This window comes from Hydra vulgaris, chromosome 08 (assembly GCF_038396675.1).
Source record: "Hydra vulgaris chromosome 08, alternate assembly HydraT2T_AEP".
Lineage (NCBI taxonomy): Eukaryota > Metazoa > Cnidaria > Hydrozoa > Anthoathecata > Hydridae > Hydra > Hydra vulgaris.
In genome coordinates, this window is record NC_088927.1 from 5,175,707 (window position 1) to 5,195,504 (window position 19,798).

The window sequence follows — 19,798 nt, forward strand, 5'->3', positions numbered from 1 at the left end:
TTTTAATATTTCAATCTTAAATCCATTATCAACTTTTCCATCACGTAAATTAAGATATCTCCATCCATGCTTAGTTTCACGCATAGCACTATATAATGATTTATATATTTTAATTTCTTCAGTTTCCATGTTTGTTAATTTAACAGTGACTGGTTTTTTTCCCTAATTGTTCTTAATCTTTCATATTTTGGATCTATTTCTTTTTTTTCTTGTTTTTCACGATGTATTCTAGGCTTGATTGTTTTTTTCTTATTTGTTTCTTTCACTGGATGTATTCTAGGTCTGCCAACTGGTCTTTTATCATTTACTTCTTTCACTTTAGTCATAATTTATTCTTTATTTAACAACCCGTTATCTATAGCAATCATTAGCAATGAAGTGATATTGTCAGATGTATTTGAAATATTATTTTCTTCTTATAGATTTTTAAAACTATTTTTTGTGTATTTCATTCTTTTAATATATAAAGAAAAACAAATTTAACTAATTCTAAAAAAAATTTAATTTTCAAAAAATTTAGTAAACAGAAAAAAAATTTCTTCCGTCTGATTGCAATTGTAACATTTTATCAGATATTGTAACTGCAAATACTTCAATACCTACTGAAACAGTTGTACTTAATGTTGCTGTAACTTTTATTTGTAACAAACCTGATAATAATTTTTTTGATTGTTTGCTAACATCAAAAACAAAAATTGGGTATAAATCTTTATAGTCAGAAGGAGTTATATTGCGGTGCGTGATCATATCATTCATTCCATAAAATTTTTCATTAAAAACAGCTGCATCTCTATAAGCTCTTGAAAATTGCTTATTTGGGAATGATAAATTATAATCAACAGCAGGATAACTTTCAAAATTAAGAGAAATGTAGATATTTGACAAGTCACAATGATCAAATATTGAAGGATTAGCATTTTGGTCTCCACTTTTAATTGTTTGAAATGCAATAATTATGTATCTTGGTCTTTCAGTATCTATCCTTGTGCACACGTCCCAAGAAAATCTAGTAGGTTGTTGAACAGATATAGTATCACACTGACGCTGATGATAACATACTGGAATGTTCGTTTTTGATGCAACTTGATTAAAAAGTTTAAACCTTTCTGCATCTGCTGGTAGCATATGTGGTATAAACAATGATATTTCATTAAGATTAACTTTTGCATCAGCTACAGTAGCAAGCTTAAAAATTGCGTCATTATCAGTTTTTTTTACAAAAGTTATTGTATGTTTAAATCCAAAAATAACTTTGTCGTAATCATCACAGAATCCAAAAATGTGCCTTAAAGGTATGCAAAATGAAAATGTTCTTTTTGTAGTCGGTTTATTAATTATGTATGCTTGTCTTAATGCAAACCCCGAGTCATAAGTAAGTACTGCTATTGTTGCTGTATCTTTACACCACAGTTGATTTAATCTTTGCGCTAATTGAAAGTCATTTGGGTATTTAAGCATTCCTAACATTGTAGTTGCTCAACCTGGGTGATTAATAGTTTCTACATTTTGGTTTGATAATTGGTATGATATTTGACAAAATAAATGCATAATACCATTATTTGTCAGCGCCACTGCATCTGTATAAGCTTAAGCTGTTCCATTAGCAAATTTAACAAGTTATCCTTCAAATAAGAGATAAGCTTCAGATGGAAGTGTGTAAATATCTTGTGTCAGAACGTCGAATCTTATTTCTCCAGGACTATTTAGATTTGTACGAGCAGCTGGCTCATATTCATGGAATTCAAGTCTTTCAATTCCATTATCCACATTTGCATTTCTGTAAAATTTAAAGAATCTATTATTGCTGAAGTGAAAGAAGTAACTGAGAAAAGATCAGTTGGAAGACCTAGAATACATCCAGTAAAAGAAGTTGATGAGAAAAGATCAGTTGGAAGACCATGAATACATCCAGTAAAAGTAAAGAAAAAAGAAATAGATCCAAAATGTAAAAGATTAAAAACAATTAAGAAAAACCAGTCACTATTAAGTTTACAAACATGGAAACAGGAGAAGAAATAGTATATAAATCCTTATATAGTGCAATGCGTGAAACTGGTAAGATTGATATTGGTTATAAGATTGAAATATTAAATTCTGAAAAATTAAAAAAAATTAAAAAAAATCTTTATATATAAAAATGGGATCTGATAATTTATTTGAAAATAAAAATGCGATTGAATTGTTAAAAAATAATATTGAAAAAGTAAATTGGAGTTTGTTATCTGAAAATCCAAATGCTATTAAACTATTAAAAGAAAATTTAGATAAAGTAAATTGGGATGCTTTATCTTTAAATCCAAATGCGATTGAATTGTTGAACGATAATTTAGATGAAGTATATTGGTGGGAATTATCTGAAAATCCAAATGCCATTGAATTAATAAAAAATAATTTAGATAAAGTACATTTGGATAATTTATCTAAAAATCCAAATGCAATTGAACTAATAAAAGAAAATTTAGATAGAGTACATTGGAGCATGTTATCTTTAAATCCCAATGCGATTGAATTGTTAAAAAATAATATTGAAAAAATAAATTGGAGTTTGTTATCTGAAAATCCAAATGCTATTGAACTATTAAAATAAAATTTAGATAGAGCAAATTGGGAAAATTTATCTAAAAATCCAAATGCTATGGAAATATTAAAGAATAATATTGATAAAGTAGATTGGAAATATTTATCTGAAAATCAAAATGCGATTGAAATATTAATAAATAATATTAATAAAGTAGATTGGAATTGGTTATCTTTAAATCCAAATATCTTCACAAATGATTATGAAAAAATAAAAGAAGCAAATAAATATTTGCTTGAATTGAAAGATTTTTTCATTACTCCTTATTATCTAGAATTATTAATTATAATATATGGAAGAGAAGAAGCTCTTAAATTATTCCTTAAAGAACCAGAAAATGAGATTGAGATAAAAGCGTGAAAAATGTGGAACTTTTAATTGAATTTCAATTAAAAAATCTATTAAGAAATGCTATTTATTAATTCTTATAGAGGATGGGGATGCATTTAAATTTTATTTGAAATATTGACAAGAAAAAATATTTTGAAAAACTATATAAAGAAAATGAAAATTAAAAAAAATATCTCGCTATATAAAAATGGAAAATAAAACGGTGAAAGAATTAAAACAAATCGCTAAAGAGCGAGGAATTGAATATTATTATAATATGCGAAAAAGTGATCTCATAAGAGAGTTATCGCACACACAGATGCAATCAGTTGAACAGATGGATACGAAGTATCTACTTGATGAGCCTGTTCCAGATATATCATCAACAATTTTAGCTCCGCCACCTTTTCAACCTATTACACAAATTAGAAAAGAAATAAATAAAAAGATTAGTTCTATTGCAGATTGGATTGTATCATATGTTCCAGAACCAATTAAAAAGGTTGTGAATAAAAAAGTTGATGAATTAAAATCTACAGTTTCAAATTTGTATCAAAAATATGGAATTAGAAATCCGATAGAATTTAAATTATCACAATCAGCTGTTAAGAATGTAACAAATCAGTTTTCAGTTAAAGGAATAAAAGGATATGATGCTTTATCTTTCATGAATGCTACTAAAAAAAGTGCAATTAAAATACTAACCGAAAGTAGAAAATCAAAAGTTTATATAATTCTCTATTGCGAAATGGAGCGTGCTGATATTAAAACAGGAGAAACTATAATCACATATGCTCCATTTAGAACGAATAATCAAGTTGTATTAGAAACAACAGATTTAGATGAATTTTATGAAACATCAAAGCAGAAAACTTTAGAATCCTTATCATCTTTTCAACAGTTAGGATCAGGTTGGAGATTTGTTTCTGTTGAAAAGATGGATATCAATTTTATTGAGTATAATCCTATTAAAGCTAGATCATATGTTCCACTTGATAAAAATTTAGCAACTAAAAAAGCAATAATTAATATAAATAATGAAGATAATCAATGCTTTAAGTGGTTTATTGCAAGAGCATAAAATCCAACAGATAATCATCATGAAAGAGTAGATAAAGAGCTTAAAAATCAAGCTGAAAAAATAAACTGGGAAAAAATAGATTTTCCAGTATCATTAAATCAAATCACACAATTTGAGAAGAACAATACAGATATCAGTGTCAATGTATATGGTTATGAAAATTCAGAAGTTCATATTTTGCATGTATCAAAGAATAATGATCGCAAACATTTAATAGATTTACTATTAATCTCAAATGGTGAAACCAATCATTACTGTTTTGTAAAAAATTTAAGCAGATTACTATCATCACAAACATCAAATAAACATTGCAAAAAACACTATTGTAGAAATTGTTTAGGGTTTAATTCTGAAGAATTATTATCATAAATCGTATTGTGAAACACATGATTCAGTACGTATAAAACTTCCACCACCAAATTCAACAATGCAATTTACTAATCACAATAAATCAATGAGAGTTCCGTTTGTATTATATGCAGACTTTGAAAGTTTTATCAAAAAAATTGACACTTGTGAACCCAATCCGAATGAATCTTATACTAAACAATATCAAATACATATTCCAAGTTCATTCTGTTATTATATTAAATGTTTTGACAAAAGTTTTTATCAAAGCAGTCCAGTCACATTTACTGCAAGTAGTGAAACAGATGATGTTGCAAAAATTTTTGTTGATAGTTTAGAAGGAGATATTAAGAAAATTTGTGATAGTATTAAATTTCCAAAAAAGATGATATTTACTAATGAAAACAAGCATGATTTTAAAGCAGCAACAGAATGTCACATTTGTTGAAAAGATCTTAGAAAAGATAAAGTACGTGACCATTATCATATTACTCAAAAATATAGAGGTGCAGCTCATCAAAATTGTAATTTAAATTATAAAATTCCAAAATTCTTCCCAGTACGATTTCACAATTTATCTAGTTATGATTCTCACTTATTTATAAAGAAATTATCAGGAGGGAAATTGAGTTGCATACCAAACAATTAAGAAAAGTATATTAGCTTTTTTAGAGAAATTAAAGTGGATGAGTATATTAAAGAAGGTAAGAAATTTGAAGTTAAACGAGAGCCTGGTTTCTTAGATAGTTATAGATTTATGTCTTCTAGTTTAGATGCTTTATCAAAGAATTATGCAAAAGACCAGTGCAAAAATATCGGAAAATTATATTCAGGCAAAAAATTAGATTTGTTACTCAGAAAAGGTGTATATCCAAATGATTGGGTTGATTCTATTAATAGATTTAATGCGACACAATTACCACCAAAAGAATTATTCTTTTCAAAATTAAACGATGAAGATATTAGTGATGATGATTACTCACACAAAACGTATAGTAATAGTAATAGTAATATATTTAAATAAGTCCTCGTAGATAAAATGACAAATAATTAAAAACCAAACTAACAAAATTATACAAAAATTTATGGTTTGTGAAATATAAACTTTAAGTAAAAAAAAAAAAAGCAATTGTTGTTCATAGCAAGTAAGTTGATATCAAAATTGGGAAAAAGGGAAAAAAGATTGCTTTCATTTAATTCAAGTTTACATCTATGACAAATAGTATCTAAAAAGTCAATATTTATAGCTGCTAAAGCACGAATTAATTAATAAACGTGTAGCTCATCTTCAGTAAAAGATGTACTGTTTGCAGCTGGAGAAAAAAATACTTGTCAATTCTATTCTTAAATGCGTTAACTGACGGAGCTTTTTTGCATGCTGACGGCAAGTTATTTCTTCATTGACAATACGATTTGTAAAAAAATTGTGACGAGCATTATTATATGTAAATTCACGCATTAGGACGTTGGAAGATGTTCTGCGAATTGGTGAATTATGCCAATTGATACTCTCAAAACCGTTTTCTAGCTTAAACTGTTGGATTAAGTCGCCACGTCTCCTGCGAGTTTCCAAAGTAATAAAATTGAGCCGACGACACCTTTCAGCGTAAGGTAATCCTATTAAATCATGAGGTACTTTTGTTGCTTTGCGCTGAATTTTTTCGATTTCTTTGATGTCACCTTTTAAGTAAGGACACCATACCGGAATAGCGAATTCCAGGTGCGGCCTAACATACGTAGTGTATAACTTACTCCAAACTTCCATATCTCTTGATCTAAATGTCTTTTTTAATAGGCCAAGTATCATACTCGCTTTACGTGTTGCAACCTGTATGTGTTGATTCCATTTTAGATCATTAGATATGAAGATACCCAGGTCCCTCTCAATATCCGTTGCCTCAAGAGTAAGTGATGCATTTCCATCATTCATTACATATTCATGATTACTATTTCCATAACCAAGGTGCATAACTTTACATTTTTGAACATTTAACTCCATCAGCCATTCCTTTGACCATTCTGTGACAATGTTTAAATCATTTTGTAGGATCAGGCAATCAGCATCGTAAAACTCAGGTCTTATTTCTTGGAAGGAGTTCTATGGAAGGAGTTTAATTGCAAAACATTGATCCGAATGATAAAGAAAGGTATTAGAGGTGGAATCACTATGATATCTAATAGATTAGGAACATCTAATAATAAGTACATGGGTGATGAGTATGATCAAAGCAAACCATCAACATTCATCCAATATTTAGATGCTAATAATTTATATGGATGGGCAATGAGTAAACCACTTCCAACACATGGGTTTAAATGACGATGAGTTGTAAAACTGGAAATTAGTTGATATTAGATTAGTAACAGACAGAAATGAAGCTATTAAATTAGCATCAAAACCGAACTTTGAAAGTAGAACAATATTTGGTGAAAACTTAATCGCAATACATATGAAAAGAACAAAATTAAAATATGCTAAATCAATTTACTTAGGAATTTGTATATTAGATTTGAGCAAAACTCTAATGTATGAATTTCATTATGATTACATAAATAAAAAATATGCTGATCGAGGAAAACTATTATTCACAGATACAGATTCTTTAGCATACGAAATTAAAACAGAAGACTTTTATTCAGATATTTCTAAAGATGTTGAAGACAAATTTGATACAAGTAAGTTTAACCCAAATCACCCAGCAATTAATAATGTAGGATTTAAAGTTGGTCTTAATAAGAAAGTAATTGGAATGTTTAAAGATGAGACTGGAGGAGCACAAATTGAAGAATTTGTAGGACTCAGATCAAAGTTGTATTCTTAAAAAGTACACGGAAAAGATAACAAAAAATGTAAAGGAGTAAAGAAAAATGTTGTTAAAAAGTATATAACACATCAAGATTACAAAGTTGTTTATTAAATAAAAGAGATCATATTAGGAAGATGAATGTAATAATATCATATTCACATGAAATTTACACAGAAGAGATCAATAAAATAGCATTAAGCGCAGAAGACGATATTTCAAAAAGTTATTTTAGATAAAACTCTAAAAGAGTTATTTTAGAAGATGGAATACACACATTTACATATGGACACTACAAACTAAAAGAAAATAATTTATAGGTCAAAGAGGTCAAGGAGCCCAAGGAGCCCAAGGGGTTGGGAGGCAGGGGAGCCCAAGGGGTGGGGGTAGGGGAGCCCAAAAATTATTTTTTTGAGAAAAAATATAATTTATAAATAAAAATAGAAAAAATTATTAATTATATTAACAATTATTATAAACTTGTCAATGTTGAAGGAATAATTCTACCCAATGAACCACTAACAAATTTTCAATTGATCAAAGCAGCAAAAATATTAAAAATAAAACATTTTAGAGGTGTATTTGTAAGAGATCAATTACCGAAAAATACAAAAAGAAAAGAATGTGGAATATTAAATACTGGAGATTTAAGTACGCAGTAGGGTGTCTCAAAAAAAAAAAAAAAAAAGCTCTCTACTGATTCCCATTCTATGTGACCTAAATAAGTACTAAAAAAAATTTGACGGTTTTATTTTGACAGGAAGTGCTAGATGTAAAATCTGAGTTTTACTGTTTTAATGTTAAGCTAGCTTAACATTAATAGAAAACACATTTTAGAAAATTAAAACAAAACAATTAGATGCGTATAAATCATTTCCAATTGTTTTCTACTATTTAACTTGATAGATTATATTTATAAATATGAAAATCCAAAAAAAAAATACATGAAAACTAATATTTATTAGCAAATTTAAGATTTTATTGCGGTGAAACATTTCTCAAAAAATACAACTTTTTGAACAGTTCCCAAGCTCCTTTTCAGTCATAGTCTTAGTCAAGTTTTTTCTAGACTTTTTAACTACAAAAAGTACATTTTGAAGGTGATCTTCATCTCTAGTAGCTGAAAGAAAATCTTTAATGAGCTTAATGTTTCTTTCTGCACCATCATTTACAACAGATATGTTTTTGATCCATGCAATAAAATCTAGCAACTGAGGATAGTTAAAAACATCTATAGTATTAAGACTATTATTAAGCCATTCTTTTATACTTGCTCTTGATATTTTAAAATGTTTGAAGAGAAGGTAGCTTTGCTCGGAAATCAACTCAGGTAGCTCTGTGGTCTCTCCAATTTGTACATTTGATGGTTTACAACGCTGAAATTCATTTGGCTCTTCAAACTCAATCAGAGATAAGAGCATTCTTAGCTTTGTTTCAGAAGGAACTTCTTTATCCCCAAAGGACAAAACACAGAGTTGCGGAGTTAAGTACCACGTACGGCGTCCCATGCTGAGAAGCAAAGCATTTCCAATATTCTTACTAACTTTTCTCAATGCATAGGCTGTCTGGATAGCTTTCAAATCATTGTAGGGAGCCAGAAATCCTAAAAACTATTTAAAAACCATGGAACATAGCAAATTGCAATGAACAAACTTGCATCCTTCAACTGCAGCACTTCTTTTTCTGTCAAGATATTACTGATATCTTTAGTCATATATAGAGTCAGGATGTAGATCGCATCTGTTAAAAACCTTGCCTCATGGCAGGCGCCAGCTTCCTCTGCAACAGTGGAAGAACAGAGCCAATCTTCAGATCATCTCTTTGCCAGTCCAATTTACATAAATATTTCACTTCATTCACTTTCTCACAGATTTCAGGCTACTTGTTCTTTAGCTTGACATAAAGAGCTCTTCTTGGACCTTTAGTTTTCTTACCAGTAGGGGTAGCCATATAGTGAGATACATGTACTTCATATATGTGTCTCCTACACATTATCCACAAAATTGGTAATTTCAAAATATCTGTAAGAATTTGGACTGCTCCATTTACTCCGCCTGTATTGCTTGCAGTTGTATCACAGCATATACCAATGATCTGCTCTGTACATCCGTAGTATTCTAAAAGATTCTGCACTTGTTCTGCTTGGTCAACTCCATTTGAAGAGGGACATTGAACAACACCTAAAAGATGGTCTTCCATGGTATCGTCATCCGGGGAACTCACTGAGACTGCAAGTCGCTCAATTTTTTGGATAATGTTAAGCCCAGTGGTAATTTGTTCCAGCAGTTTGGTATCAAAATGAAGAATAAGCCGTCGGCCTTTAAGATAATTAAATATTGAAATCCACTCCGAGTCTCCTTCAAGTTCTACATATTTGAACTTTTTTCTATGAAGTGTGCTTCTTGAAAGCGGTATATCATTAATTTCTATACCTCCAGCTTTAAATACTTTACTTAAAATTGCCAGATTAAGTCGTACACCAACATTGAACCTTGTTGCTGGAACAGCAGTACATTCAATGAGCTTTTCAACATTCACTGCTAGATTTATCGTATCTCCAGAATTGTACCTAGGTATCATTTTATAATATTTTCTACCTATTTATAATTATATACTTTTCAATAAAATAGCTTTAGCTTGTGAAAATTACAACTATGTTATTAAAATAATACTATATCTGCGTTTCCGTCCGTTACCCAAGAAATCATCTTCCTCTCACTTTCTGATTTCACAGTCCTCATTTGACTTTTCTTCCTCACTGCTGAATTGAATCTCTTCTGTCATGGAGTCATGTGACAACAAAACATCATTTATATCTTTTAAGTTTTTCTGTCTCTCTAATTCTTTCTCTCTCAACTTATCTAGCTTATTCTTTCTCCTGTTTGCATCCAGTACTCTTCTACTGTAGTCTTCATCGACTTTTGTTTCCATATATCTTTTCCTATGTAACTTCTGGTCTTCATAAAAACTAAGAAATATTTAAATCTATTAAGCCATTTATAAATAAATTAATAATTGCTCTAGTTTTTCTTGGAAGATGACCAAACCATGTAAAGAGTTAAACGTAAATATTTTAAAGGAAATAATATGCTATTACTTAAGTTACTTTTAATTGGAAAAAAAATCTCACTACTAAAAAAAGTGTTATTTAATGAACTTACTTTATATCTTCCAGCTTGGCATCATCTGTTCTCAATCTATCAGCAAGAATATCTTTTTTAAAATTCTTAGTCGTGATGTCAAAAAGCTGATAGGATTCTGTGAGAAAATCTTTCTCTAACTTTGATTGCTTATCAAGACTGCTGTTCCAGTTTAGAGAAGACAATTTAATCAATTTCTTGTATTTTAAATTAAGTTTAATGATTTTAGTCTTTATATTGTACCCACAAATCACAAATTTCTTGCCAAACCCAGCATTATCCCAAATTTTTTTAATCCTAGATACCAAGCAAGAACTATCAGGATCTGTACAAACACCATTTTCACAAACAAGATCCTTGGATTTCGATTTCAATTTGCAACCAACATTAGTAGAAGTGGATTTGTATTTAACTTGTGACTTGCGAAGGATAAATTGATAGTATCTAAGAATATCACCATTAGATGTAAGCTGTCTCTGAGGTAACTCCCTCAGTGGGTACTTCAATAGGTAAATATACCTCAACCTTTCTGTATTTTTCCGTTTTATCTTATTCTGTCCTATCATCTTCTTTTTTTAGCTGTTCTACCCATTTTTATATGAATTTCGAAATAATCAGTTTTTTAACTAAATTTATACTAAATGTTACACTTGCATCAAAAATCTATGAAGTCGTTATTCCCTCTCGTATAATATTGTATCTAAGTTTACCGTTACGGCTTTTATAACCGTTTACACGAGAATTTCTTTGTGCACAAATTAGAATTCCTTCGTGCACAAATAATTCCATTTAGAAATTTTTTCCTTCAAAAAAAATTTCTAAATGGAGTTATTTGTGAACCAATCCATGGGGAATTATACGAACTAATAATATTGTCCAGAGGGAAAAATATCAATCTCTAACAATGTTCATAGGGAATGATCCTATTCTTTAATAATATCCTATGGGAATTACTTGTGTACTAATTATTACATCATATTAAAACATATTGAAATACTAGATAGCGCTGTTTTTTAGTAAATACACATAAGTGTACAAAACCGTAAAACTCAGAATTTACATCTATCACTTCTAGTCATTAAAAAATTAAAAAAAAGATTTTGGTAGCTATTTAGAGCACATTGAAATTTTTAAAAAAGTGTGTTTTTGGGACACCCTAGTACGCAGGGATTTCACTGGATTTGCTGGTACAAAGATGGAGATAAAAACTAAGTTTTGACTCTTATGGACTACCACCACCCGTTGAAATTGTTGATTATTTAAAAAGGCCTGTTTATTATAATAGTGAAAGAGTTCAAATTGGAAATACCTCATTCTGTGGACAGTTGTGTTTATATGTTTTGAAAAAAGGTCCTGATGCAACAGCAGTTTTTGTACAATCTTATGGTCCTGGTATACTCAGAAAACTATGGTTAGCACTTGAAGGAACAGATAATAATAACAATGTTCCAGGTAATGTATTTCTTAGAATATATGTAGGTCATGCACTTGACATAGGAGATTTTTCTACTTCTAGAGCTAGTGTTGGAGATAATAATATTCCTTTAGCTTGCGATTTATTATTTGCACCACTTGGTGGACCATTTTATGCAAACTTTTACAAGGTTGTAATGCATATACAGCTAATGCACTAGGAGGTTACTTTACACTTGATATGCCATTTACTACTAGTCTAGTAATTCAATTATACAATAAAACTAGTCAACCAATTACATATCGGATACAACCTCATATTACAAGAACTACATCAATATCTCAATCATTGTCATCTATTAAATTATACTCAGAAACGTTTAGATTTACAAACAAAACTTATGGTAAAGAATATATATTATTATACACTACAGACAATGCTAAACAAGGTGTTTATCTTAAATATATTAAAATGCATGTTATTGGAGTATCTGGAAATTGGTGGGAATCTAGAGTACGCATGTATGATGCATACGATTCTCCAAAAAATGCTACTAACTATGTTAGAAACCATTGGACACCCTATGACGAACAGAATTATACAGTATTTCAAGGATTTGATCAGAATAGTGTATGCTTATACGCCTCATCTGGTTTAGAAGACTTTTACCTTTCTTCGTGGAACAGTGTTAATATTAATTCATTTAATAATGAATCATCTGGACTGTTGTATCAATTAATTGGTCCTACAACTACTATCTCATTTTACAGAAATTTTACTGATTCCATGCCTAGTGTTGGTAGTGGAAGGAGATTAGTAGTAACATTAAACTCTGGTGATGCACAAGTGGGGCAATCTGGAAGTTTTCATGTAATAGGACATGCTTTCTATTATGCGTAGCTAGATTACATTTACACTTAAATTTCACTTGTGAAATCAATAAGCTATAGTTTAAGCTAGATTTACGCGTAGATTTCACTTGTGAAATTGATTTAAAAATTACAATAGCTTTACAATAGCTCATAGTTTGTAAGATAGTTTGTAAGAGAGTTTTTAACCATTAATATTAATATATTAATATATTAAAGTTGATATATATTATTTTTGCTCAGTTGAAATAGTTGAAATATGATATGAGAATATAGATAGGGATATAGTTGAAAAAAAATGTCCTAGAACGCCCTTTTTATACTACTTACGTAAAAGAATTGAACGAGGTATTTTAAAACCTATTATATCATCTAAAGTAAAGTTTGGGTTAGGTTCTTTGAACCCATATGAATTAGGTGTTGAAAAAAACTACCAACGATCAGTAAAAAAGACAAAGATAAAGAAATTGAAATAGACTGACAAACTTGTATACAAACTTCATAGGCCAGTTGTAAATCATTTCAAAAAAAGAAAAGTTATTGTAAATGGAATCGATGAAATATGGGCTGCTTGTTGACATGCAATCTTTTTCAAAATAATGGTCAATGGTGAAGAAATTCAAGGTACTTTTTATGAACAAGAACTGCAAAAACCTGACCAAAACATATTTAGGATTGAAAAAGCTATCATTTACATTATCATTTACAAATCATCGGTAAAGTGGTATGGATTTCCTGATTCGTTCACCTCATGGGTTGATAATAAAGAATTGATAAGTCTGTAAAATTAGTTATTTAATAGGATATGCTTTATTTTATGCTTAGATTTCACCTTATAACTATTATTTCACTGTTGAAATAATAATTCAATTAACACAATGTCATGCTAGTTGAAGAGCCCATAATATACATGGTGAAAAATGGTTGAAATGTATCATACATGATTGAAATAATACCATACTTTCTAGCTCACAAACTTTTTTTGGAAATGCACTTTTTTTATGAGCTAGAATCCGCATTTTCTACTAAAACCTTTTATAACTTTACTTGGTTTTAAATTAATTTAGTTGAACTTTTAATTTAATTTAGTTAAATATTTATAAGTATAATGCAGGGGGGCTTGAAAAACAAAACTTGTCTCTATGCGTAAGTAACCTCTGTGCAAAATTTCAACACCCTAATAAAATGTCTTCTGTTCTGGCAAGGAACTTGAAGTTTCAAAAATTTAGTAAAATATCCATTTTTTGATATACTTTTCGAAATACTTTTTCAGGTGTCACAGCACTTTGTAGGTGTGTCTAAAAGCTGCACATGTGTATGATTAGTTACTGTACTAAATTTTACGCCCCACGTAAATTGTTTTCTGTTCTGGTAAAGAACCTAAAATTACACCAAAATCGGCAAATCCACTATTTTTTCATTATTTAACTAAAATTTATAAACCATAAACTTAAACTGTTATACATTAACATATAAATTACTATTATAAGAATTTAAAAAATAAGTATATAAAATTAAGAGTAAGAAAATGGTTGTTATGTAAGGTCTCTAGGTTTTTTACTGTCTCTTGTATCTAAATTAAGGCATGGCCTTTCTCGATTTTAGAGTGGAGCGAATAAATCCGTCCCGTTTGTTATGTCCACGCACTTTCCTTAAGGCCTCCGTAACCAATTTTACTATTTTTTCCACAGCTTGTGTGTGGCATGGGAACTTTGTAAAAGTCCAGTCAATCGGAAATCTTCTGTGGTGACATTATTTAGGACTAGTGGTGGAGTAACTTTGTTGGACAACCAGTCGATTAAATCAATGTAGTCATTTGCTTCAAAGTTTATTTCGGAATGTAATATTTTCTTGCCCCAACGTTTCCAAACATCTCAATGGATTTTCGATCTTTTATCACTCTTCGTACGCCGAGGGTTCTGATACGTGTTCTATTATCACATTACAAGCAAAATGTTTTCTGGAGATGCAAAGTAAGCATTCCGAGTAATTACTGGGTCAATGACGTTGTAAATAACTTGATCCAAGTATCTGTATGATTAAATTAAGTTGTAAAGATGCCGCGCTCCACACTTAAATGAATGATGGATTTTGATGCACAACCAAGAATGTGTATACACTCTGAGAACAAACTATATTATGATACGTAAGTTATTAATGGTTCTGCGGTGGAAACATACAACCTTAATATTCTGTTGGCGGTTGTCAACCAGCGTGATATGTTTAGAGGACCTGGACCCTCTGAACATATCACGCTGATATGTTTAGAGGGTCCAGTGATAACCCAAATCTTTGACTTATTAAGGCAGTGTTAGTAAGTCTTATACGCTTTTGCGAAATGGATGAAGCCGGCGGTCTGGGATAATAGTCGTTGTCATCAGGTTTAGGTACCTCATCCTCATCCATTGTCACGTAATCTTTACAGAAAATTGCAAAAGCTTATAATTTCGAATATTGAAATTATAAGCTTTTATTTTTAATTTCAATATTCGAAATGAATTTTTTCGTCGATAAGCATGCGCACATAAAACATTTCTGTCAAAATTAAAAGAAATATTTTATCTGCGCATGCTTATCGGCGAAAAAATTCTTTTTGCGCGAATATTTTCGTCTTGTGGAAATCCGCCCTAAACTAAACTCGCGTCGGGTGCAGAATTAGGTTTATAAAATGAAGTGTTGATATTTTAAAGTATTTCGTTGTCACTATAAAAAATCAGAATGTCTCACTAGGCGTCACTGAATCACTGCGTCACTGAATCACTGCGTCACTGAGCAGAAATAAAACTTTACGTAGATTTCTTAAAGATTTTTCCAATTTTAACTTTTTAAATATTTTGTTACGGTTAGTAATTCCTAATTAATGCACCTATGTATAGTTAATTACTGTGCAAAATTTCACGCCCCACGGATAGTATGTTCTATTCTGGCAAAGAGCCTGAAATTACCCAGAAAATTCATTGTTGTTTTATTATATTTTTATTTTTTTAAATTCAATTTTTTTAACGTGATTTCAAAACCAAGTAGGGGAAAGGCGCCTATGATGGCATAGTGCCAATGATGGCATACCGGTCATATTTCCATTAAAATTGGTTTTGGTAAAAAAATGATTAGACCTACATGACTATACTGACTTTACATTAGTTTTAGTGAAAAAACGTCCTTTGTGCACAAGTATTATTTTTATAATCAACAAAAATCGATTTTAGGATGTGCTGTTGTAGTTTTATTTCCTTCATATATTTAAGATTGTAATTTTACTATTAACTGTGCAGAAATGAAATTTTCATGCATTTTATATTCAAGTTTTGTGCATTTAGTGGAATAGTTACTTTAATTTTATCTTTTAGACAAAGCAGACACAGCTTGTTTTAATGAAAATGATGACTTTTACCCATGATTGCATATTGACGAGTTGGGGGTGTTGAAATATTGACGAATTGGGAAAACCTTTTTTTTTTATAAGAAAAACTTATTTTTAAGTAAAGTTAAAAGAAAGCGATGCTCCAAAATTTTTTTTGGTCCAAAAAATACGTAAAACGCAATATATCCTATGCGCATGCGCAAAATTTTACAATGCTTGTGTGTAACATGAAACGGTAAATTAGGATGGTTTCGAGTAATTTCTGGCTTTTCTGAGGGACGACTCTAAGGTTAAATGAAATCATTAAGTTTCCCTCGATCCTAACTAGCCCCATCCTCCCCTATGCCATCATAGGAGCAGTGGTTGCCTATGATGGCGTACTTGAGCTTTTTTTTGCAATAAGAATAACTTATAAAAAAAATAAAACTGGTGAAAACTCCTAGAGTAATTATTGTTCTAGACGTAACAAGGAATGTATCCATATCAAAACTTTTATTATTGGTCTTCAGGATACTGAATAATGAAGCTTCAAAGTTAAGTATGCCATCATAGGCGCCTTTCCCCTACATGTTTCAATTGGAATAAGTGCAGCTGTTTCTATTCGTTTTTCGATTTCTTTTGTTCTAATATTGTTAATCTTTTGAAACGGTAACGTTTTGACTTATACGTAAATATATAGTGTTAACATTATAAAATTAAAGTTAAAAAATTAATTTGTATTTTTTATGATCCTTGCACATGTTGAAGTTGCTATTATATCTAGAAATTTCCTTGGCTTTTACGCGAGCATATAAAATATATACTCGCGCAAATATTTTCGTCTTGTGGAAGTCCACCTTTAGAGAGCTTTCAAATAAAAAAAACATAAAAAGAGGAAGAGGGGGGGGGGGAGTTAGTAAAAAATAGCAATGTATGAGGCTAATATCGTTTTTATTACCAAATTAATAGAATTAATAATGTCACTATATTTAATAAAAAAATGTTTTAATATTTTTGCAACAAAATTCTTATAAATGGTAAAAGGATGAGTTTAATTGAATTTTATTAAATATAAATTAATAAAGAAATGCTGGATGATTTTAAAATGCAAAGTGAAACTATGTTTAAAAAACAAGAACAAACATTGCTATGGTTAGTAGGGTGGGTCGTACTTTTAAAATTTTGGATATGGTAGCGCGCAACATTTTTTTTATGTATTAGGGTATTAGAAGAGACGTGAATAATTTTTTTTTTCTTAAAAAGTTCATCTAGTGTGGGCGCAGGGCGTCTGAAAAATGTCAGTTTTACGAAAATCTTATCATATTGGCATTTTTCGGCCTTTTTTATATTAGCCAAAGGAAAGGCAATTATTAAAAAACAATAAGACATAATATAGACATAAAAAAATATATATATATATTCGGTGCTACTTTTTTAATGCTATACAAACACGATAGACGTAAGAAAAGTTGGCTACCATTATGGATTTTACAAAAAAATTCTACTTATAAATTTTAAAAATGAGAGCGTGCGTGATATTTTTTTTATGTGTTAGGATATTAGAAAAGACGTGAATAATTTTTTTTTTCCTAAAAAGTTCATCTATTGTGGGCGCAGGGCATTTAAAAAACGATAGTTTTACTAAAAATGCATCAAATTAGCACTTTTCTGCCCTTTTATTTAAGCCTATGGCGATGCAATCATCAAAAAACAACCAGGTATAATATAGACATTAAAAAAAAACATAATTTGGGGTGCTACTCTTCATAAAGTCATAAATAAAATATATAAAATGTCATCTAAAAGATACAATATATTTAAAGTTCAACTTATTTACTGTGATCATAAATAATCAAAGCAAAACATCAAAAAATTAATATTGCTTAAATTAATTTAAATAGATCTTTTTTTGATTGGTTTACGGGCATGATTTCTCGATGTGCTAATGTTGCTCTTATGAACCCATCTCTTCTATCTTTTCTAAATACCGATTGAGAAGCTCGTGTGACTTCTTGGACACATCGTTCAATAGCTTGCCCATGAACAGGAAAACAAGGTACATACATCGGAATATCATTGAATTTTAAAAGTTCATCCTTTGACAATAAACATGTAAGTAAAGGTTCGTGTACATCCAAGCTCCAATCAATTAGATCAAAAAGTGATTCAGCATTTTCATTATGTATATGATGTTTTCTACTTCTTACACTAGTGTTTCCGTATTTTAAATCTCCTCTTAATTTTAAAATTGTTTCAACTGCAAATTGTCTTTCTGTTTTTTCTAGACTACATAACAACGTTTGAAGAACATTTTCACTATTAGCATTCCATGAAGAAGATAAAACGTAGGGCATTACAATGTCTTTAACTTTAAGTCTTTGATGACAAAGAAGTTTTAACTGCTTGAGTATATGATTAGGCCCTTCAGTCCACTTCCACTTTACTTTGATTTCAAACCAAAGTGGCGCATAAACACCAACAATAAACTCCACCAGAAGTTGCAGATTATATGTTTCTTCAACTGAAAGTACGATTTCGGAGCACCAAAGTAAACATATTCTATTTGCAAAATTCAACCATCTTGCATGCGAATGTGGACCAATTTCTTTACTTTTAAGATTTTCCGGAAAAACCCCAGCGTTAATTGCATGGGTAATTTTATAAAGATACTTTTGATCGTCTGATAGCGACTTTACAACTTCAGAGTCAAGTTCTATTATTGCATTAGGAAATTCAATTTTTACTATGCTATCTTTGACTTTGAAGCTAGTTGCCTTACCTATAAGTTTTCCAATAGAACCAGAAAAATTATTTTTAGACTTAGTTTTTCCATCAAGCTGAATCATTAGATGTCGGAGAGGTAGTTCTTTGTATGAAGAGCACAAATTATCCACATTAATTTTTTATCCAATTTATGTTCAAGGAAATGGATAACACCTCCTTTCCAACCAGTGTTTAAATTTGTTGAGTCTGCACCAATGGCAACTAAAAATTCTCCGACATCATAATTCACAATCCATTCGTAAATATTATTAGCTATTTGCTCAGCTGCAGTCTCTACTCTTTCTTCAGAATTGTTAGTGAAATGAAAATGGTATTTTCCTCCAGGTTCAGAACAAACTGAATAATGTTCTTCTTTTTTTTCCGATGGGTGTAATTTTCCATCTTCTTCTTCTCTCATGTATTTAGTCAAATCTTTTCGTCCATCAAAAAATATACATTGAATATTATCATTTATCGCTACTTTTTTAGCTCTACCTCGGATTTCTTTCATTAACTTAGTCTTACTTCGTTTTATTTTGTTGTGATCAACGAAAATATCAGTATTTTTCTTTAAAAAATTTGCATCTTTTGCAGAAGCTAAAGTAGCAGTAGCTATGGCTGCTGCAGCTCTGTTAGATACCCCATACCTAATAACTGCTTGAGAAACCCTGGTAATATCTAAGTAATTTTTTTTAAACTGAAGTCAACTTTTTCTGTATTATCTGCATTTTTGTTGCCAATGTCCGAATCGTCTGTTGTTTGAAATTCTACTGCTAAAGGAGAAAATAAATTATGTTAAACAATTTTAATGAAAAAAATTTATAATCAATTTATACTTAACTTTTTAATTCACAGTTTAAACAAAAATTGACAAAAATATTTTTAGTATTTTAGCATTTACTTGCATCCTCACTAAGTGTTCCAGGTATTTTAGAGTCTGATTCTTTTCTACCTAAATATCTTGTTAACCGATGTGTCTCTGGTATATCAACTAATCCTATTTGTAAAGAACTTTTGTTACCAATTTTATTTCTTTGAGCTTGTAGGAAAAATAGTTCTTGTAAAGGTATCTTTGCTACTTTTGGACATATGCAAGTTACATGAGCTTTAAAAAGACAACCATTGCATCCA

At 30.0% G+C, this 19,798-nt stretch overlaps 1 protein-coding gene across 1 annotated transcript; it reads right to left on the reverse strand.

Moving 5' to 3' along the window:
* Nucleotides 1-516: 516 nt before the first annotated feature.
* On the reverse strand, nucleotides 517-1,467 carry LOC136082941 (uncharacterized). The gene has a single exon (XM_065802360.1). The coding sequence runs from the start codon at nucleotides 1,465-1,467 to the stop codon at nucleotides 517-519; it is 951 nt and encodes a 316-aa protein (XP_065658432.1).
* Between the last annotated feature and the right edge of the window lie 18,331 nt (nucleotides 1,468-19,798).

Excerpts from the sequence above, each read along its gene's own strand:
- LOC136082941 (XM_065802360.1), bottom strand. The coding sequence starts at position 1,467 with ATGTTAGGAATGCTTAAATACCCAAATGACTTTCAATTAGCGCAAAGA.